The sequence below is a fragment of the Notechis scutatus genome, chromosome 3 (genome assembly GCF_049901735.1).
Source record: "Notechis scutatus isolate UNSWTSFEM ecotype Mainland chromosome 3, rNotScu1.2, whole genome shotgun sequence".
Lineage (NCBI taxonomy): Eukaryota > Metazoa > Chordata > Lepidosauria > Squamata > Elapidae > Notechis > Notechis scutatus.
The window spans coordinates 46,003,091-46,025,870 of record NC_142011.1 but is presented as its reverse complement, the minus strand read 5'-3'; the positions used below and the strand labels follow the sequence as shown (position 1 = coordinate 46,025,870).

The 22,780-nt window shown below is 38.4% G+C and overlaps 1 protein-coding gene and 1 non-coding gene across 3 annotated transcripts; both read right to left on the bottom strand.

Annotated features, from left to right (window-relative positions):
- Positions 1-768: 768 nt before the first annotated feature.
- On the bottom strand, positions 769-21,497 carry LEMD1 (LEM domain containing 1). Of its 2 annotated transcripts, none has more exons than XM_026676839.2 (8): positions 21,449-21,497; positions 14,424-14,597; positions 13,036-13,155; positions 12,350-12,423; positions 8,106-8,192; positions 7,277-7,372; positions 1,883-1,941; positions 769-1,084 (listed from the first exon to the last, which is right to left on the bottom strand). In XM_026676839.2, exons 2-8 carry the CDS (start codon positions 14,578-14,580, stop codon positions 877-879), a joined length of 801 nt encoding a protein of 266 aa, XP_026532624.1. In that variant the 5' UTR covers positions 14,581-14,597; positions 21,449-21,497; the 3' UTR covers positions 769-876. The 2 variants fall into 2 exon arrangements, with proteins under 2 accessions (XP_026532624.1, XP_026532620.1); XM_026676835.2 differs by lacking the exon at positions 21,449-21,497 and adding an exon at positions 20,862-20,987.
- On the bottom strand, positions 21,140-21,211 carry TRNAW-CCA (transfer RNA tryptophan (anticodon CCA)). The gene has a single exon. It is a non-coding gene; the product is annotated as a tRNA-Trp (tRNA).
- Positions 21,498-22,780: the final 1,283 nt, after the last annotated feature.

Here is a 22,780-nt window from a genome sequence, read left to right as displayed (position 1 = left end):
AGTTCTCAGAGTATGTATTTAATGGTGCAAGTTGTCTGCTTTAATTTGGAAATATTTTTGTCTATAGGCAAGGAACAATAAAGGAAACTGCTTAGAACAGTGGTGGCTAACCTTTTTAGGCTCCTGTGCCATAAATTGTGTGCGCGCTGGCGCTCATGTGCCAGCACCCAGAAGGCAATGTGTGCCCCCTGCCCCTTGCGCATGCATGCGCAGTCCCCCCCCCACCTGCAATGTGCCTCACAGCTGATTTTCGTCTAGTTTGAGGCCTTTTTCAGCCTTCTAGAGACTTGAAAAAAGCCTCTGCAGGACGAATAGGCCCATTTCGTCACTTCCAGTATTACAGGAAGTGACGAAATGGGCCTATTCGGCCTGCAGAGGCTTTTTTCAAGCCTCTGGAAAGCCAAAAAAGGCCTCAAACCAGACGAAAATCAGTTGTGAGGCACTCGCATGCGCAATGAAGTAAGTCTGCCTGCGGTTCGCGTGCCGGCACAAATGGTTCTGCATGCCACCTGTGGCACATGTGCCATAGGTTCGCCATCACGGGCTTAGAAGAACCTCAGCATGTCTTCTTTAATTTCTGCAGTTCACTTTCTAAATTAAAATAGGGACAAAATACCAGATGAAATGCTTTCATAAAACTAATTAAGAATCTCCCTGCAAATTATGCAGTTAAGACAGGAATAGTAAAGAATCAAATGCTGCCCCATTTTATAGTTTAAAGAAACATTTTTTAAAAATGCTTTAAAATACACACACACACACACAAACTGGATTATCCCAATTGCTGTTTAATGAGCTACTGAAATCACTTGTTCCTAAACAACTAACCAAATTGCCTTCCTTGGTCTTCCACCCAACTCTCAAGAAGGGTCGCACTCATTTTCTGCTAAAGAAGGTTGTGAATGGACTGGTTTCCATAGCTACATACGCAAAGAGAAGGAAAACACAGACACAAAACACAGCAATCTTTATCTGCATTGGCATAAGTACTTCAGCTGGTTTTTCACATGTTTTCTGTGGTTTGTTTTCAGGACATTTCTTAAGTGAAGGAGGAGGAGTCTCTCTTAATGTTCTTCTTCGAGAACTACAAACACAAAAGGCAGTATATTAGCTGATTATACTTCTAAAATCCAAAAGGAAAAAATGCTAATATTTTTCTATTTGAGATATGTAGTGTCTGACTAGGTCAGTATTTGCCTAACTTGGAAAACAGGCATATTAGAGAACTTCGGCTGTTGCAAATCAGAACATGTTTATGAAAGAATACAAATAACTAATATTTCAGTAATTCACAATGGGTTGAAAATTAACATAACAGCACATAATACAAAGAAACTGGAGCTGCAGAATTTTAATGAGGCTTGTATATAACAGGTACAAGTTAGTGACAGGAACTCCTATACAACAAAAGAAAAAAAATCATGCAAAGTGACAGTTTTTGGTCCTATTTTTAACAGCATTTATGGCCTTTTTTCTAGCAATTGCTTTGTTAAGCTAATTGCTGAAGCATTGAATATCTCAACTGTCCGATAGCTACATTTGCCTTTTTCTCATTGGAAAGTCATTCCCACTATCTTATTCACTTTTAGTGTAAAGTATTATAAATTCACTCCTTGAAGCTTTTCTTAACACTCTCTTTTAATTCATATGGAAGCTTGTAATCACCAACTAGACAAATTGTTTTTAATATGTTCAACTTTTCAGAGCAACTAACTACAGCTGATTTCTGTGGAAATCATGTTTTGTTTCAGTAAAATAGTTTGTTGGGAGGGATTGCCTAATAAGCACCAGTTTTTCTTCATTATGGCTGAGGACACTTGGAAAGGCATTGAAGAACTTCTTGGGCTTTCTCCACTGATAAGATAATTCTCAAAAACTTTACCTAGTTCCTACGGTGTTTGCATCGGGATGACCATAATCAATGTGCAGTTTATCACTTTTCTGAAAAAGAATGATGGATTTATGAATTGATGGGACTATAAAAACATGAAATGCACATTCTTTTTCTTGTAAACTAGAGGAACTTTCTTCTTTGAGGGAGCTGACAATTCCTTCAACACAATTTGAGAACAATCAAAACATAAACAACTATAAAAACCATACAATAAAATCCATAGCCAGGATATTCTTACATGGATCAACCACACTATTACAGGCAATAAATATATATTCTAAAAATGATTTGAAGCCCAGTACCAAGACTGTGGCAATACTAGACCATCATTGGGAAGACTCATTTACAACAGGGCTTATTCATTGACTTTGGATGAATCCCTACCAGTGTCCAACTTACCAAAGTGGATTATTATTGTGAGATGAATGAAAGGAAAGTTCCTTAGCTGCCAGGGATAAGGCAAAATATATATCCAGTTAATAAAATGCAGTTCTTGATTAACACCCTTTATTCCAACTGACGTATTCACTATAGTTTTCAAATCTGATATTGCTCCCTAGGAGGAAATATATTGCTTTCATCTTAAGCAAGGACCTATCTCTTGCTCACTATCTAATGTTTGTCCTTAGATGTAGATTCAGAGCTAAATCTTGTCTCATTACTGGATGCATGTTTTTCTTCCTGCTCTTGAGTACCTTGCTCTCAGTATACTACACTGCTCAAAAAAATAAAGGGAACACTTAAACAACACAATGTAACTCCAAGTCAATCACACTTCTGTGAAATCAAACTGTCCACTTAGGTAGCAACACTGATTGACAATCAATTTCACATGCTGTTGTGCAAATGGAATAGACAACAGGTGGAAAGCATAGGCAGTTAGCAAGACATCCCCAATAAAGGAGTGGTTCTGCAGGTGGTGACCACAGACCATTTCTCAGTTCTTATGCTTTCTGGCTGATGGTTTGGTCACTTTTGAATGCTGGCGGTGCTTTCACTCTAGTGGTAGCATGAGACGGAGTCTACAACCCACACAAGTAGCTCAGGTAGTGCAGCTCATCCAGGATGGCACATCAATGCGAGCTGTGGCAAGAAGGTTTGCTGTGTCTGTCAGCGTGGTGTCCAGAGCATGGAGGCCTACCAGGAGACAGGCCAGTACATCAGGAGACATGGAGGAGGCCGTAGGAGGGCAACAACCCAGCATCAGGACCGCTACCTCTGCCTTTGTGCAAGGAGGGATAGGAGGAACACTGCCAAAGCCCTGCAAAATGACCTCCAGCGGGCCACAAATGTGCATGTGGCTGCTCAAACGGTCAGAAACAGACTCCATGAGGATGGTATGAGGGCCCAACGTTCATGGGTGGGGGTTGTGCTTACAGCCCAACACCATGCAGGACGTTTGGCATTTGCCAGAGAACACTAAGATTGGCAAATTTGCCACTGGCACCCTGTGCTCTTCACAGATGAAAGCAGGTTCACACTCAGCACATGTGACAGACATGACGGGGTCTGGAGATGCCATGGAGAATGTTCTGCTGCCTGCAACATCCTCCAGCATGACTGGTTTGGCAGTGGGTCAGTAATGGTGTGGGGTGGCATCTCTTTAGGGGGCCACACAGCCCTCCATGTGCTCGCCAGAGGTAGCCTGACTGCCATTCGGTACCAAGATGAGATCCTCAGACCCCTTGTGAGACCATATGCTGGTGCGGTTGGCCTTGGGTTCCTCCTAATGCACGACAATGCTAGACCTCATGTGGCTGGAGTGTGTCAGCAGTTCCTTGCAAGACAAAGGCATTGATGCTATGGACTGGCCCACCCGTTCCCCAGACCTGAATCCAATTGAGCACATCTGGGACATCATGTCTCGCTCCATCCACCAATGCCACGTTGCACCACAGACTGTCCAGGAGTTGTGGGATGCTTTAGTCCAGGTGTGGGATGAGATCCCTCAGGAGACCATCCGCCACCTCATCAGGAGCATGCCCAGGCGTTGTAGGGAGGTCATACAGGCACGGAGGCCACACACACACTACTGAGCCTTGTTGACTTGTTTTAAGGACATTACATCAAAGTTGGATCAGCCTGTAGTGTTTTTTTCCACTTTAATTTTGAGTGTAACTCCAAATCCAGACCTCCATGGGTTGCTAAATTTGATTTCCATTGATAATTTTTGTGTGATTTTGTTGTCAGTAATGAACAAAGTATTTAATAAGAATATTTCATTCATTCAGATCTAGGATGTCTTATTTTTGTGTTCCCTTTATTTTTTTGGGCAGTGTATTTCGTCTCACTAAGCTTTCCAAATTCTAGCTTGAGCTTTGAAATACATACTTGTCTACCCTCAAATAACATAATAGAAATGCCAATCCTGATGAACACCAACTGCAGCCCTCAGGCATGAAAAGAAAATAAACAATGAAATGAAGGCCTCAAAGAGATTGCCTAGAATACCTTGGTGGCTGATGAAAGAAAATTACTAGAAGAGCTGCTATTGTTTATCTTTTCAACCTTGGCATGATGCCTGGACTTCAACTCCCAGAATTCCCCAGCCAGCATGATAAGAGTTGTTCTGCTTTGGGATCTAACTCAATGTAGTTACAGAATTGACTGTCTGCGGATTCGTCATTGTGTGTACAAACTTTTCAACCAATTTAGTATGAATCTGCAACAACCCACAAAAATACTCTCCTAGAAAGACATCAAAAATCTTGAAGAATATATCCTCTAAAGCAGGGATCCCCAACCTTTTCGACGCCGGCCCGGTTCCGGCGTCAGCTGGGCGCGGCCCGGTTCGGCGTCAGCTGGCGCCGCCATCTTTTTTACGAAAAATCACTTCCGGTGGCGTCACGGAGTGATTTTTTCAAAAAAGCGGCGCCAGCGCTTGGTGAGCTTTTTCGGTGAAATGGCTTTCTACCGGAAAAGCTCACCAGCGCTGGCGCCGCCATCTTTTTGGAAAAATTGCTTTTTACCAAAAAGATGGCGGCGCCAGCAACCAGCGGCCCGGTAAGGCTTGTTCCGCGGCCCGGTACGGTCCGGACCGGCGGTTGGGACCCCTGCTCTAAAGGATGTTATATTAACACTATAAACTAAGCATGCCACATATTTCTCCCTGACAGAAAAAGGAAACCATAAAAAGAACAAAAGTCTTTAGATACAACCACAGTGTTTCACTTTTTGGAGGGAGTGGGTTGGAATTAATCATCCAGGGTTTTATCTTTTATCATTATCCATGGTTACAAAAGCCAATAGAGAAAAATGTATTAAAAACATTTCTGCCTAATATTTCAGAAATTATCAGCTACATTAAGAAGGATTACTTTTATCTCATATTTTAAAGCTTTCTTCAAGTGAAAATGCTTTTCAAAGAAAGCCATCCTTATTCCTTATGATCTAAAGTCTCTTGTGCCAATAAAGCCTTCAGCAATGTTACTATTTTTATCCTCTTTTATAAGAAGAAAGAGGTCAGGGGGGAAAAACAATGAAGCACTTAAAGTGATGTTAGAGAATAACTAAAAAGGTTAGCTCCCTGTGGCTTACTCTGTTTTAAACACATTTAAGGCATCTAGAATATTATTAATTCCTTGTTGAAGAAAGGAGTTCAATACAATAAATGGGTTTAACATAGAGGAAAATCAGGGACCCATAAATAGTTTGAATGGTTTGTAAAGTTTTCTCAGCTATGTCATTCCTGTAAGCTTAAAAAAAGAGTTTAGGGTTTAAGAGGGCTTCCAGAAGTTCTTAGCACATGGTTTCTCTTAGTGGTGGGCTGCTGCAGGTTCGGACCCATTTTAGTGAACCCTCATGAACGACGGTAAGTTGGCCCACCTACCTGCCCCTGCGCTATCCTGTCTTACACTTCCTTCTTTTGCAGCTCAGCTGATTCATGTGGCAAAATGGATTACCATGCCTCAGCTGTTCTACTTATCAGGGAAGGCTAGAAGGTGAGCTGGAGGTTCAAATTGGTGTTTATTGAATGCTGCATGCGTGTGCGGTCACAGAACCAGTTGCATCCCATCCCTGGTTTCTCTGTCTTGTGAAAATTGTTTGTAGGTATTGTGATCTTCTATTTGTAATCGTCTTTTGTTTTCTCCACATTTCTATAGTTTTCCCCACAAGTGAGATGGAGAAGCTTCTTAACAAGTACCATTAGGAGCCTTCTGTTTTGAAGCACCTTTAGAGCACTTTGTAAGACTCATCTTTATGGTAAAGTGTATGAAAATATTTTGAGTAGTGATGAAAAAGAAAAAGGCAGTTGGAAAATAAACACTGTCAAGACTGGTGTATAGACCTGGATCTAAGCAGCTTATTGCAATATAGTGTGTTTCTGAAGAGTGGGAATGGAAAAAAGATGCAGTCATTCTGTTGTGGTTAGCTGGCAGGAGGTGCAGATGGCTGAGGAGAGCAATGACTCTGATGAGGGGCCAGGACCATCAGGGAGTGGACTGCTGCCTTCAGAGATTGTGGAGGTTGGCAGCAGTGACGAGGAGGTTCCGGAGGAGCCTGTGCCAAGTGCATGTGCACAAAGGATTACTCGGAGGAAAGAACAATTACAGCAGCACAGGCAAACTCGGGAGTAAGGCTGCAAGGTAATGGCCCCTCCCTGAAGAGGATAAAAGCCAGGTTTGAAAAAGCGTTCTTTGCAGAAAGCAAAGAAGCTCTTAAATTCAACTGGTGGATGGATATCTTAGTTTGTGTTTAAAGAATTTTGTAAATTAGTTCTTATCTCTGGGTTTTTGGCAGCCTTGACAAACAACTTAGCAAGGCTTTTTCTTGTCGGAGCTAATTAATGGAAAGCAGCCTTCAGAACAGAATTCATTATTAAACCTTAAAAGGTGGGGGCTGCTGCCTTTGTCTGTGTTTGCTCTTTGGGAACCCGGTTGGCTTCCTCCCCCCCAATCCAGAATATCTTCTACTGCACTGCAAGCCTGGACAGTACTCTAAGGATGCTTCAGATGGAAAAAGAATAGTGAACCTCCCATCTGAAAGTAGCCCAGATTATATGTAATTCAAAAAAGAAGTACTTTAATGATGCCTCCTCAATGGCAGTTCTTTTTGTCCAAAATGTTCAATTTCAGGGAGCTACAATTGGCTATCATATGCCAAGACAAGTGTGAATAAATCAGATAAGTAGTACCCTTAACTTCTTTTGATCTGAATGTTACATTCCTGCTGATGTAGGATTTTTTTTAGTTTTGGTCTAGTTGAGTTCAAAGAAAGTTCTAGCAACTGGGCCATTTCCAAGAGAAACATATAATTTGACCTGTTTAGAGCTATGTGCTATTCCTAAATAATAATTTCTTTTATGTTTTGTTCCAAAATTCTACCTTAACAAATTATATGTTTAATAAAAACAGTTTGTGTTTCAGAGTGTTCAAAAGGTACCTTTTGTTTGCTCATCTCAGGGCTATTGCCAACTTTCTTCCTTAATCCTTGTGACCGATGTGATGCCATTTTACCTTCTGGTAATATCTCTTGGAGCTGTTAATGGACAAGTTGTTAGTAATGAAGAAACATATCTATAGGGTACTTCCATGGTCTCTGATCAAATTTCAGAAATATTGGGAATACAACTGCATGTCAAATTAAAATTTACCTGCTTTAAAAAACACTAGGGCCATTTGACTTTTCAATTTGAAGGAAACAAAGGGGCTTTAGCAGATGCAAAGGCACTCACACAGGACCTGCCAGCAAGGCTTTAAATCAAACATATACATATTTTCCTGGGATCATGCTGCCACCGCTGCCACTGCTGTAGAAGGCAACTGTGCTACCTAGGAAAGCCCCTTGCTGCTTTAAGTGGTTGCCAACAAGTACAATGTAAATGCCCTATACTCGCCAAAAAGACTTTTTATCTTTGACTTTGAAGCACTGCCGAGGCACTTTCTGGGATTTTGAGTGCATATTATGGACCATCTCACAAAATCACTGCCATTCTAGATAGGGCCAGCTCATTTTTGTTTGATTGTTTTCTGTTAGTTTGATATCTTCCAAATAAAGTACCAAGCCACCCACTTTCTCTCATCCCAAAATTCATTCGGAGTCAACTTGGTTTCTTTTGGCACTACTGGAAATAAAATTCTACTTGAGAGTGGCAGTTTCTTTCAAATACACTAGCTTCTCAGTTTTTGGAAAAAATGGCACAGATGGTAAGGTATGTATCAGAAGACACATTACATCTTTGGGAACCTGAACAAGCAGTTACAGTACTTACTTCTGCTACTATTTTGGCTAAACTGTGCTCAGAATCAGGAGACAAGAGTTTCTTCTGGCGTTCTGTTATTTCATCTAAAGGTTCTTTCTAAGGTAGAAGAGAAAGCATAACTGAGGTTGCAAAAGGTAAGACTTGTATAAGGTGTATGGTGATGGGACAGTACAAGTTTTTAAATGTCAGCAGGCTATAAAAATCATGTGTTTAACTAGTAATTTTAACTAATACAGTCACACACAAGGGTTCTATGCTTACCCACACAATTCAAAAAGTATATTTAGTGCTACAACCCCAAAGGAGGATGTCTTAAGAGCACATTTTGAGAGATGGACCATGCTCTGCCTCCCTCATTCCCCACTTATTTAGACATAGGAGTAATTCTTGGAAGATGAAACATTTCTCTGTATTCGCTATAAAGGAAGGGCTTTAAAAAGTGATCTACAACGTTCACTTGAAAAGCATCCATTACAGATAAATAACTTCTTTTTTATGGCCTCTAGGGGGATACAGTTTGGACTCTTGTGCGCTAACACATTTGATATGGGCTGAAGTCACAAGAATAAATTGTTAAAGCTCAACACTTTTCCCAAAGCCTGCATTGGTCTGGATTCTGATAGGTGTAATGTAATGGCTGAAAACATGAAATCAGACAGCTACCATTCAATGCTCAAGATAGATGATTCTCTGGGGCAGGTTATTCTCCTGAAGTGATCCCTATCATTGTTAAGAAGGAATTTATTTGCCAGTTAATAGCAAGAACAAAACAATATTTTGGTGCTAAAGATCACATGCAGAGCTAATTGTTGAATTAGAAATTATGTGCACAAACATTCAGGTTCTTCCTGCTGGATGGATAAGAATGAAGCCTCCGTTTCCTTAGCAAAAAGTCTTCATGTATTTTTTAATCTTGAGAAAACTGGGATTTATTTCTTTAATTTATATTCCTCACATCCTGTTGTCAAGAGATTCTGGGCGGTTTACAAACATCATAAAAACACTAGACATTAAATAAGCAGAAATTAAATAAGTTAAAATAATAACGCTGGATAAAAATCCAATAAATAAATGCAAAAAAGCAGAATACTATGGGGTAGAGATGAAATCTTCTATTTAACCCATTGAAGACCTCCCCATTAAGGCTCCAGGCCAGTTGGCAGAGCCACATCTTGAAGCTCTTACAGAAAGTCAAGCAGGTGGGGATGGACCTCAGCTTGAAGGGAACGATGTTCTAGAGCGGGGTAGGGAAACTTGGCTCTTTTATCACTTATGGACTTCAACTCCCAGAATTCCTGAGTGAGCCATAAAAGTTTCCCTATCCCTGGCCTACTGGTTTTGCAGTTGTGGGGAAATCAATTTTTGACTTGAATGGGACTGTTTAATATACAAATGTAGGACATATATTAAATAGTCCCATTCAAGTCAAAAATTGATTTCCCACACAACTGAAAAACCAGGAGGCCAGGCATGGGGAACCTTTTATGGCTCACTCAGGAATTCTGGGAGTTGAAGTCCATAAGTGATAAAAGAGCCAAGTTTCCCTACCCCTGTTCTAGAGGGTGGGAGTCAAGCAGAAAAGCCCCTTCTCCTGGACCCTGCCAGCTGGAGTTCCTAGACCAATGGGGTCCACAGTACACTCCTTCTACCAGAATGAGAGATCCAATCCCATTGAAGTGAGACAGTTCCTGAGATAACCTGTACTCATACTATAAAGGGTTTTAAAGGTCATAACCAACACCTTGAATTCGACCTAGACTGGCAACCAGTGCAGTTTATGCCAGAGCTGCAGTTGCATTCTGTGCGAGCTGTAGCAATTGTAGATGGAAAGGAGAAGTGCAAAGGATCTGTGGAAAGGATCCACGGGGAAAGAAGAGAGTTAAAGTGTCTTTCTCACAATTGGCTAGGGAAACAGAAAGACCAAAATAATATTCCCACAATCCAGCTCATTTGTTGATCAGTTGGAATGCTGTCATCCCTTCGAGGTAGACCAAGTCAACAAGCAGACATCACAGTAGTTTCCAAAACGCTACAGTACTGCTGTAGAGCGGTGTTTTTAAATCTTGGCAACTAAGATATGTGGACTTCAATTCCCAGATTATTCCCATTACCGACTAGGGAATTCTGGGAGTTGAAATCCACATAACTTAAATTCACCAAGGTTGAGAAACACTGGTCTATCTAGAGGTCTCGTGTGTTGGAGCAATTGTTACAATTTAAACTAAGGCAGCTCAGTACTGTATCCTCAGTGTGGTCTGATGCAACCCACTCAAACTGTGGTCATTTGATTGGAAAGTGAGCCCCAGGGGTGGGATTCTACCGGTTCTGTCCGGTTCTATAGAACCGCTTGTTAACTTTCTAAGCAGTTCGGAGAACCGGTAGTTAGAAGCAATCTCCTTTTGTTTTTTTCCACCCTTATTACATTCTTGCCAGAACTCCTAGACTTCCTGTCTCCGGAGTTTCTGAGGCTTTCTTAAAGGGGAAGGGTTGGTTTAAGATTTTTACACTGCTGTTGGGAGGAAATACTTCCCTGGACAACCAGCACTTTGAAGAAATAATTGAATAATGAAGCAAAGCTTTTAGTTACAGGGAACCAAGATGAGTGACATTCAGCAAGGCTTCTTGACTAGCTATAGAAGGATTGACATTCAAACGTGAGTTTACATACTCTTTCTGAGTTTTGGTCTAAAACTGGCTTTTGGTGAAGGTTAATTCTGTGTTTATTGATGGGATAATTTTCCCTATTCAGCTTCAACAAACAATACTGTTGTAATTCAACAGCTACTGTTGTAATTTAATTATTTGTATTGTGTTTGAATTTTTTCCTGCCTCATGGTTTCTTTTTCTATCTGGGGAGGGGGTTTTCCTCACTGCTGGCACTGTCCTTTTGGGGTATACTTCCAAGAGGCAGGATGCAAGCTTGGCACTGATTTTTTTTACTGCCTTTGTGGGGGCATGTGACCTTTCTTTAAATCTGGATGATTTCCTTAGGATATCTTGTGAGATGAGTGAGACCAGCTGGTATCTTTAAGTGGTACAAATGGATCTAAGGATTGCTTCTCCTGGGTGTGCTCTTTCTGGAGAGCTTAAATGACCTCTCTGCTAAAGGGTTTCACTTTATGAGCAAGAGTTGGCCGCTGATAGTTATTGCATTTTAACTATTTTAATTCCTCAAGGTGCTCTGGCACCCTGCCTGATTTGTAACTCTGGCTTGCAGGTATTTTTAATCTAATGATTGGTATTTAGGGCAGCTTTTTGCAAGCAAAGAATATTTTTGTATAGGTAATCCTTGGCTTACAACAGTTCATTTAGTGACCATTCAAAGTTACAATGGCACTGAAAAAAGTGACTTATGACCATTTTTCACTCTTATGACCGTTGCTGCATCCCCACTGTCATGAGAGGCCAGGAGAGGAGAAGTGCCCCTTGACATGTGATGTTGAGCTGGCCACACCCACCCAGTCACATGACCACCAAGCCATGCCCACCAACTAGGCCATGCCCACAGAACCGGTTGTTAAAAAAACTGAATCCCACTCCTGGTGAGCCCCAAGAATGGAGGTGGAGGAAGAAGAGAAAGAGGAAAAGAATTTACGAACTTGAAAGCAAAGCATTTTTTCACCTCATGAACTATTTGGAATACTCCTGAAAGAATATCTCCTTATTAATCAATAACATCACAAACTTGAGAGGACTTATATAGAAATCCTCAGGGACCAGTTAAACCATTAAGTTGTCTGGAAATGGTACTGTACTATGAATATCGTCTGGGGATGAGTTTGCAAAACCACTGAACCTGGAGCTAGAATCAAAAGGAAAAAGCAAAAGGTCTGTTGGGACTGAAACAAGATACTGAGAAGACTGTGGATCTATCAACATTTAACAGACATGATTAGCATTTCTTAAACAGAGCATAAAATGATACAGTGGAAGATAGTTTTGCTTGTTTTTTTCTAATTTCTTTAATATATATGGAGTTTTTCCACTTTTCCAGTAATAATTCCTTCTGAGATGCATTTTTATCTTATAAAATTGGCTCATTCTTTAATACCTGAATACTATAGTCTATTTTGCTCCAGTTCTCCTGAGGCCCTAATGCATTAACAGAATCCACTGAAATACTTTCTAATTATGTGAATGAAGTAATTGCTTCACTTGTCAGGAGTCTGACACAAAGTACAACGGTTTATATTCCCCTGTAATTGCTTGCATTTATCTATAGACACAAGATTTCCATGACTGGTATAACTTACATTATCAGAACTACAGGCACGTTCTGCTGATACTCTGAAGTTGCTGTTCTGAAGAACGACTTCTGCAGGTGGTACTAGGGTAGAATAAGATCTTTTGAGCAATTCTCCCATTACCTATTTCAGAAGCAGCTTTGTTTATTTGTCATTATATTTAAAACTGATTAATATTAGCTAGGATTCATTTGCATAAATTTGGATCATTATTCATAGTTATATGTGAAAGAAAGCCATTAATTTTGACATTTCATGAAATAGACTACTCCAGACACCGTGAGAATTGGACAGTCTCCTAACGTTTGTTCAAATATTATCTGTATGATTAATTCTGCCCAGCAACTGGACCATGCATTTCTATGAAAAGAGCTTCCAGCTGAAATATAAGATTATAGGGTTTCGCATGGTGATTTGTTTTTTATTTTGTTCTAATAAAAAAGTTTCTTGGATGTGAACAAAGCAATGTCAATAAGCATGCTACTTTATGCATCAGACATAAATTGTTTGTTGTACAAAATAATTCACTCGCTATATTCTCTGAAATCAATGGGCCTTAAATTACCTTACTCTAGACATGAATAAAGCCAATTAATGTTAATTTTATCTGTTGATAGTAGCAAAGACTAAGTAATCATTATATTCATACACAGAGTGAGCAACATTCCGTTCAACGAATGATCATTAGGCATTACCATTTGCTCCAACATTTTCCCTTTCACAATCCACCTTTCGGCTCTTCTCTCCAGCTGCTGCTCCTGGGCATTGCGTCATCAATTGCTGAAGCTTGTTTTCATAAACAGTTCTTGTGGAAGCTAAAACAAATAGACCAACCGGATTCTTTGCTTTGATTTTTTTAAAATCTATTTTATATTATATAACTGAATGCAAATTTTAAATATTCAAAGCATTTGATAATCATAGAGGGTGTCTCACACTTATACATCACTTTCTTCTCTGGGAGCTCAAGGCAGTTTATATGTGAGGCCATATTTTATTCCTACAATCCTATGAGGTAAGTTGAGATGAAAGAGAATGCCTATTTTAAAACTGCCTACTGTGTTATTACATGACTGACTGGGAATTTGAACCTGAATCTCTGTGTGCCAAGTCCAGCATTATAGTATACCTGCTGTGTTAAGCATTCTTCAAATACTTGAAGAATACTACCATGTTCCCACCTTGGTTGTCTCTTCTGTAGGCTAAATAACCATCAACTTCAAATATCCACTGGACTGATCTCACTATATCTGATGACATGTATTGACTGAATCCAATTTATCTATAATACCCTTATAAAAGGCCTGTCAAAAGCTAATGTCAACTTTGAAATGCTATTCACATCTATCTCCACTAATCCAGGTGCCTCTCATCCTGCAATTATGCAATTTGTTTTTACCTAAATTCAGAAACAATACAAAAAATGAGAAACAATCTCTTTTTGCTACTTCTATATCCATTTTGAATTGTACTCCTCTCTTTGAAGTGTTTCCTGTGTAATGTCATGTGGAAACTCAATAAGGATTCATTCTACCCTTCAGTTAAAACATTCATCATAAAAATGCTGAAAAATATTAGTGGAAGAACAGAATCCTTCTGATTGAAGACCAGAAAAAGTACTACCATATTACAAATCTAGGGAATTTAGTAAATGCTTAACATTTCAGAATGCCTAGTTTGGACCTAAAAGTCCTTATTTTTTAACTAAGAGTACATTAAACAACATTCATGATTTGAAAAATTTGAAGCGAAGAATGCAGAAGCATAGCCAGAGCCCACAAGATAAGACAGAATATATACCTGAATGTAAATTAAAGTATAAACACATTCTGCTTCTGCTGTTGTGTCATATAGTCACAAAAAAGTAGGAATAGCCAAGCAGATGCATTTCCATTCCCTTATCAAAATGAGCTTTCCTCAAAGCTGGATGTGTTTAAAGAACCATTTCCTGCAAGTTAAGCAGCGGTGGTAATGGTGGGGAAATGCTAGTAGAAATACCAACTCTTTGTTATAGTAGTGAGTAGTAAGTAGTGAGTCAGCTTTCTTTTATATCTCCCAAGATCATCATGCATCTGATACATACGTAATATTGGCCCAGGGTTAACTCCATATGAGCAAAGCTGCTTCCATAGTTCAGTGTCAGTCAGACTTTTAATATCAACTTCTTCTTTCACACTTTGTCCTCCTTCTGTGTCTCGTTCCTTGTTTTTTATAAGCACATCTACAGTAACATTCTCCATGTCTCCAAATAGTGGGCCTATGAAAGAAAGCATAATGCTGGTTAAGAATTTGTTTTCTTTCAATGCTTTGAAAAAAATATTCATTAATTGCTCTTGTATTTAATAAACACATATTACTTAACTAATGCACCTGGATTCCTGTAAATTTTGAAATGATTTCAAAATGATGTATTAGTATTATCAAATTAACACTACAGTATTACAATGTTGATCAGAATGACTTAGAATAAGAGAGTTGGAAGGGCCTTGTAGGTCATCTAGTCCAACCCCTACTCAAGCATTTCTGATAAGTGGCTGTTCAGTCTCTTCTTTTTTTTTTAAATAAAGTTTATTTTTAAACACAAACATGCACATACAAAAACATAAAAACATAAAATCCTCTTCCATTTTATATACATACAATGTGTCAGTTGGTTATGTATCTTTTGTGCTATACTTTTGTAGTCATTTTCTCACAATTTATATCAGTCTTCACATTGTATATGTTTATTTATCACTTATTAATCATCCATGACCAAACTATTTATTCCATCGTTTTATATGAGATGTTCCAAGTTTTATCTTAAAATTTATGTTATACTTTCAACCAGTGGTTATATATATCTATATTATGTTTTATATCAATCTATTAGATTTCTATCACAAAATTATCTAGTCTATTATATTACCATGCCTTTTTATCCAACCATTGATAAAACAAATCCCGTATCATATAAAATTGCTTATCTTCTTGTTATCTAATTTCAAATGTCAGTTTACTCATTTCAGCACAGTCCATAATTTTTTTGATAACTTCCTCCTGCATAGGTATTTTGTCATTTTTCCAGTTCTTCGCAAATACAATTCTAGCCACTGTTAAAACATTTACAATCAAATATTTCAGTTCTTTATTGTATATGTCTGGTATGACTCCCAATAAAAAGATCTCTGGTTTAAAGTCTATATGTTGTTTTATCATTTTTTCCAACCATGTGTGGATTTTAGTCCAATATTTCTTTGCATCTGAACATGTCCACCACATATGGTAATATGAACCAGCTATCTGATGACATTTCCAGCATTTATCCGATTTATTCTTAAACATTCTCACAAGTCTTGTCGGGGGTAGGTGCCACCTGTAAAACATCTTATACAAATTATACAATTTTTTTTTATATGCAGTTGAATTGTCATTTTATAATTTTGAGACCACAATTTTTGCCATTTTTCCAAATCAATCCCATATCCAAAATTTCCCCCCCAAACAATCATCGTTTAACTTGTTCCTCCTCCAATTTAAATTCTAATAGATGTCCATAAAGTTTTTTAATTACCTTTTCATCAATACCCATCAAAATTTTATCTAAGTCAACTTATCATAAATACCTTCTGCCTTGGAGTCTTTATCAAACCTAGATTGTATTTGCAAATAAGAAAACCAATTCATTTTTACACCTTGTTCTTGCAACGTTTGCATAGATTTAAATTCACTCTTTTCATTCAATAACTCCCCATATCTGTTTATTTCTTTTTATATATTATTGGATAAGAAAAAGCTTCAATAGTTGATATCCATGTTGGAATTTTTAAGTAATATTGTCTTTTAATCTTCTCCCAACTCAAAAACAGTGCCTCACGAATATGTCTTCTAAAATACCTGTGTTTTAGTTCCCTTATACCAGAAAAAGGCATGCCATCCCAGCAGCAAGTCATGACCTACTAAAGTCAATAATCTACTGTTCCTTAGCGTTATCCATTCCTTTACCCACATCAAACTTGTCGCCTGGTAATACAGCTCCCAACTGGGCAAAGCAAATCCTCCTCTTATTCTTGCATCTTGTAACAGATTTAATTTTATTCTTGCTTTTTTACCCTGCCAAATATATTTCAACACAATTCTATTTAAATCTTCAAAAAACTCTTTCCCTAATCGAATAGGAATTACTTTCCTAATCGAATAGGAATAACTTCTGGAATAAATATAAAACTCTAGGCAATATATTCATCTTAATTGTGGATATTCTCCCAATCAATGATAGTTGCAACTTTTCCCATTTCATCAAGTCTGTCGCAATCTGCTGTTTGAGTTTAACATAGTTTTCTTCCTTCAGGGTACCGCATCCTTGTGTAATATAAATCCCTAAGTATTTAACCTTGTTCGTGACCTGTATTTTTAAAGTTTTTTCCAACACTTTCTTTTGTCTTGTTAACATATTCTTTGTTAATATCTTTGTTTTGTTTTTATTTATTCTCAAACCTGCTACTTTTCCATATTCTTCTATTTTTTCTATTAATTTGGGTGTTGTTTCCATTGGGTCTTCTAATATAAATACCAGGTCATCTGCAAAAGCTTGCAATTTATACTCCAAAAGCTTGCAATTTTCATTCCTTTTATTTCTTTTTCTTCTCTGATATTCCTGTTCAACACTTCCAATGTTAACACAAACAGCAGAGGCAATAATGCACAGCCTTGCCTTGTCCCTTTTCTTATATCTATGGATTCTGTTAATTCTCCATTCACCATCACCTTTGCAGTTTGTTCATGATATATTGTTTCAATGGCTTGGATAAATTTCTTACCAAAGCCCATTTGTATCAGTTGCAGGAAAATAAATCGCCAACTCACATTGTCAAAGGCTTTTTGAGCATCTAGAAACATCAAGGCCTTTTGCTTCTCAGGACGTGCTTCATAATATTCCAGAGTATCCAAAATGATTCTCACATTGTCTTTGATTTGTCTCTTTGGCAGAAATCCATTTTGATCAGTATGAATAAAATTATATAAGTATCTTTTTAGTCTTTCTGACAAAATTGAAGCAAAGATTTTATAGTCTGAGTTCAATAAAGATATAGGTCTATAATTTTTAACTTGCTGCAGGTCTGTACCTTCCTTCGGTATAAGTGTAATGTATGCTTCTGACCATGTTTTGGGTATTCTTTTCTTTAACATAACTTCATTCATAACTTCTAGAAGATGAAAATTCAATATTTCCTGAAAAGTCTTATAGAATTCCGCTGGCAACCCATTTGGACCTGGAGCTTTTCCAGTATTCTGTTTTTTTAAGGCTTCTGTTAGTTCCATCATTGTTATACTTCCTTCTAACATTGTTTCAATATTTTTGGGTATCTGAGGTAAATTCGCTTTCTGAAGACATTGCTTGATTTTTTTCTTGAATATTCTCTTGAAAGTATAGTTTTCCATAGTAATCTTGTATAATTTTTTTCTTCTCATCATTTCCATAACAAACCTGTCCTTCTTTATTTATCAGTTGGCTAATTCTTCTTGCTTCTCTTTCCTTTCTCAATTTATAAGCTAACCATCTGCCTGGTTTATTTGTATCTTCAAAGTAATTCTGTTTCACACTTTTAATTTTTTTGTGCTAATTCCTCTTTTTCCATTAGTCCCATTTTATGTTTAATTATATCCATTTTATTTTTTGTGGGGACTTCTATAAGTTTTTTTCCAGTCTTTTATAGTCATCCTCTAATGTCTCAAATGTCTTTTTCTGTTTTATGTTTCTTCTCCTAGTATAATCTATTATCAAGCCTCTTGTGTAGGCCTTCATCATGTCCCAGAGATTCTGTAAAGATGTATCCTCTTTTCTATTTTCTTTGAAGAAGAAAACAAGTTCTTTCTCTATTTTCTGTGTAAAGTCTTTTTCTTTCAGTATCATATTATTTAGAGTCCATCTAGATCTCCTCTTGTATCCCTTCCAAATAACTGATACTGGATTATGATCTGCCCATGTGCTTGTTTCTATTTCAATCTGTCGTACATTAGTCAATAATTCTGCTGACATCCATATCATATCTATTCTAGATCAGGATGTATGCCTGTTTGAATAAAAAGTATATTGCTTACTTTCCGCATTTCTCTCCCTCCATGAATCTTTTAAATTAAATTCTTCTATTATTCGAAGGAAGGATTTTGGTAGTATCTTTCTAACTTTCTTTGTTGTTTTCTGTGTTTTATAATCCCAGTCATTAATTATTCCATTAAAATCTCCCATCATACAAATATTAACATAGTCCAATTCAATTATTTTCGTATGTAATTTTCTATAGAATTCTTATTTATCTTTCGGGGCATAAATTGCAATTAGAAGTGTTTTAACGCTGTTATCCATTATTTCCACCATCCGACTAGCCATGCCCAGTTCTTGTAACCGTTCTTCATATGTTTTAGCCTCCAGGCCCTTAATCATTTTAGTTGCTCTTCTCTGCACTCTTTCTAGAGTCTCAACATCTTTTTTATAGTGTGGTGACCAAAACTGGATGCAGTATCCTAGCTGTGGCCTTACTAAGGCTTTATAGAGCAGTATTACAGTACTACATGATCTTGATTCAATCCTTCTGTTAATGCAACCTAGGATTGCATTGGCTTTTTGGGCTGCTGCCGCACACTGCTGACTCATATTTAATTGATTATCCACTAGGACTCCCAAGATCCCTCTCACAGTTACTGCTATTGAGCCTGGCTTCACCCAGTCTATATGTGTACTTTTGGTTTTTCTTGCCTAAGTGTAGGACTTTACTTTTCTCTATGTTGAATTTCATTTTGTCAGCCCTGTGAACATTCACAAAAACACAGACATCAAATAAAGTGGCATATTTCATTGGCAATTAAAAACAGGAAAAAAAATCCAAATTCTAAAGGAAAAGATACAGTACACAATTTACACTGGAGGAATCACACATGGAAACTATAATATACCTGACAGTTGGATGTGACACATTGCTACCAAAATTGGTAATCACATCTCACTTTTTCTTTCTTACCCATAACATTTTCTGAAACATCCCCATGTATATCAATCACATCTTTGAAAGGGACACCCCTGTCATTTGCAAGTCAGATGTTCTGAGTTCAGTTTAGTCTTCCATTCATTCCCGCCTCCCCAAGAAACTGGTGATCTATGGGAGGAGGTGGTAAAAAACAGTCATGGGATAGACGGACATTCACTGTTATCAGTTGACAAGCCAACACCACCAACTTGCACGCCTTAGATTGTGGTGCCAAAATTTTATACTGTGATTTTATGATGAAATTTTAGAGAACTTTGATTGAAATGTTGGAAACTCACAATATTATTTAATCTGAAATGTAATACTGTTTTTGCTTACTGATTTTAAAAATAATTTTCAGTGTTTTTATCTGACTCCAACTGTAGCAGAAGCCTAACATGGGAATCTATAAGTCTCTAAGTCAGGGATCCCCAACCTTTTCGGCCGCGGCCCGGTTCCGGCATTAGCTGGGCGCCGCGCCTGGTACCGGCATCAACTGGGCGCCGCCATCTTTTTATGAAAGGCGCTTCGGTGACGCCACCGAAGCTGTTTCATCAAAAGATGGCGGCGTTGCAGCCTCGGTGAGCTTTTCGGTAGAAATGGCTTTCTACCCGGAAAGCTCACGGCGCGCGCGGCGCCATCTTTTTGATAGGAAGCGCTTCCGTGAGCTTTCTACCCGGAAAAGCTCACCGGAAGCGCTTTTTACCAAAAAGATGGCGGCGCCCAGCAACCAGCGGCCCGGTAAGGCTTGTTCCATGTTCCGGTACCGGTCCGCGGACCGGCGGTTGGGGACCCCTGCTCTAAGTGTCATATAGAAGTCAGATGTTGCCATGCATAATAGCCACAGAAATGTTCAGCTGTGTTAATTCAATATATATCCAATACTGCTAAACAGTTTTGTAAAGATGCACATAAACTATTAAGAACCAACAAGACTTATATTTCATTTCAGTGGAATACACTGCATTTATTGATTTTTTTTCTTTTATATTCAATATTGCTTTAAGATTATTTAAGATGCATGAACACTTTTTTGGAGGGCATCCTCAGGGCAATGGGGTGTCAGATTAAGGCGCTCCTGATTGCTGGACTATTGCCAGCAGACCATGGGATTAATTCTCAGTTTTCCCTGGTTTGTTTATGTGTCAACTGAAGGATTTATTGGCTCCCCAACCTATCCCTACATCCTCTAATGTGGGAAGTCTTTAAACTGCTCAGGGTCATTGGGTTTCATTTTATTAACCATTAACAGATAGATTGTTATTTAATTTTCTTACCCACTTCCCACTCTGCCACCTGTTTTACTATTAAAAGTTTTCTTCAGAACAACCCTAATCACAACAGATTTAAAGTTAAAGTGCTTTTTTCATTGTGCTCCTGGAGATCATTCACCAAACTACTGTAATCTTTCAAAATACTTATAAACGGCCTTCAACAGTAAACGTGTGCATTTTCCTGCTCTATTTTATTAAGATTTCGCCTCCTTTGTCCTCCTTTTTGAAGAGTGGCAACTGTACCTTATTTGTTTATTTTTCCTTCCAGGATTTCCCGTTTGATCTTCTATTTTCCATTATTTCAATTACATTCATCGTGCTTTATCGGGACAATGAGCCGCCTCCCGGTGACCCCAACAACACCTTTATTACGTATTTCTTGACTTCAGTCCTTCCCACGTGTTAGCGTTCTTCCCCTTGTTGCAATCCACAAACGACCCGAGAGAACCTACGAGCACCGGGAAAAGTGATACCGCCTGTATTTAGGGTAAAACAAATCCCTTTTTTGGAAAGGGATACCATGACCCCGACGTGATTCGAACACGCAGCCTTCTGATCTGGAGTCAGACGCGCTACCGTTGCGCCACGAGGTCTTGCGGCTCAAGGTGGAAGCAAACATCCAAGAGACTGATCGGCTGGTCCGGTTTTTTTTTTCCCCCTTTCTCTTCACGCATGCGCCTGCGTTGTTCCACATTTAAATACCATTAAAGATACTTTGTTTTCCCTTTATTTCTACCACTGAATTTACTCTGTGAAAAGGTAAACTACAAGTTTAACTTCGCTTTATCCTTTCTGAGGGTACATAAATAATCCCTGAATATGACACTCACCCCCAACTCTTAGTCCGTTGTCGGACACTACCCAGTCAATCAACGGGAAGGCTACGCCTCCCGCTGGGGAAAAAAAAGTGAGGTAAGAGAAGTAATGGCGGGCGGTACCATTTGCCGCTGCACAGTGGGGGACGGGAGACATCTTTTTGTTTTTATTCAGGATCCCTACAAGTTTAGAGAGGTGCGTTAAGGTTCAGACTTCGAAAAGGAGGTTATAAAAAAAATTTCAATGCAACAATAAAGTCGCATTCCTTCAGGACATCGTAGCTAGCTTGTTCTACCATCCTCCCCTCCATCCCCTCCAAATTCTTCTACCGGGTTTATTATGGTAATAGTAATAGGTAACAGTTCTTGTGGTCAACTGCTTGAAGTATAATTGTGTTTCGCCAAATTGTGGCATGCTGTTGACAAAGAAGGCTCCACTTCCAGCTTAATTCACGTCACAGGGTTGTCGTTGTGGGGAAATAGGAGGAGGGAATATTAGATAAGTTTGCTGCCTTGATGTTTATAAAAAATAGTAAAGATGGGACATAAATAAAATAAGAAAATCTGTGACCTACAGATTGCTGGATTTTAGGTTGCATCTACCCTAGCCAGCACAGTATGGATCGAGGGGGATTGGAATCTATCTGGAAATTGATTTGATTAATTATGTGCCATCAAAACATTGTCAACTCTTAGCAACCACATAGATATAAGATTTTATATTTTTTTGCTCTTCAACAGAAAGAGCTCACTTACATTGCTTACTGCAAAAGAAAATGCCATGGTGGATATGTATGCACTAAATGTACTGGACATAACATGCAGTTCATATCCAGCACATGAATTCCTATTCGTATTTTCTGATAAGCATTTTAGTTCATTATTAAACTATGCCTTTGTTTCAAAGTATATATGTAGTTGTAGATGTAAGTGTGTGTGTGTGTGTGTGCCACATCCATTCCACAAGATCTTTCATATTGATTCATATTGATTTTCCTTTTTCTTAGTTCCTCAAAACATGCCATCTGCCAACATATTTTAATATTTATATTAAACACATTTCATATTTAACACATTTACTCCTCTTACTTTCTGTGTTGCACTCTAGTGTCTCCCAGTATCATCAACAGAAGAAGCTATGAATGTTGATCATAGCTTTAATCAACAAAGCTTTTTTATTAACTTAAGAAAGGGGAGCTTAGGTTAATAGCCTTAGTTGAATCTATGCTACACGCACCACTCCCAGCTGATGGTAAGAACATAATAGTTGTCAGTTTGGAAATATTTGGGGTGATATGCCACTAGAACAGCCAAACATGCCATTTGTCCAGCCCAAATTTATTCTGA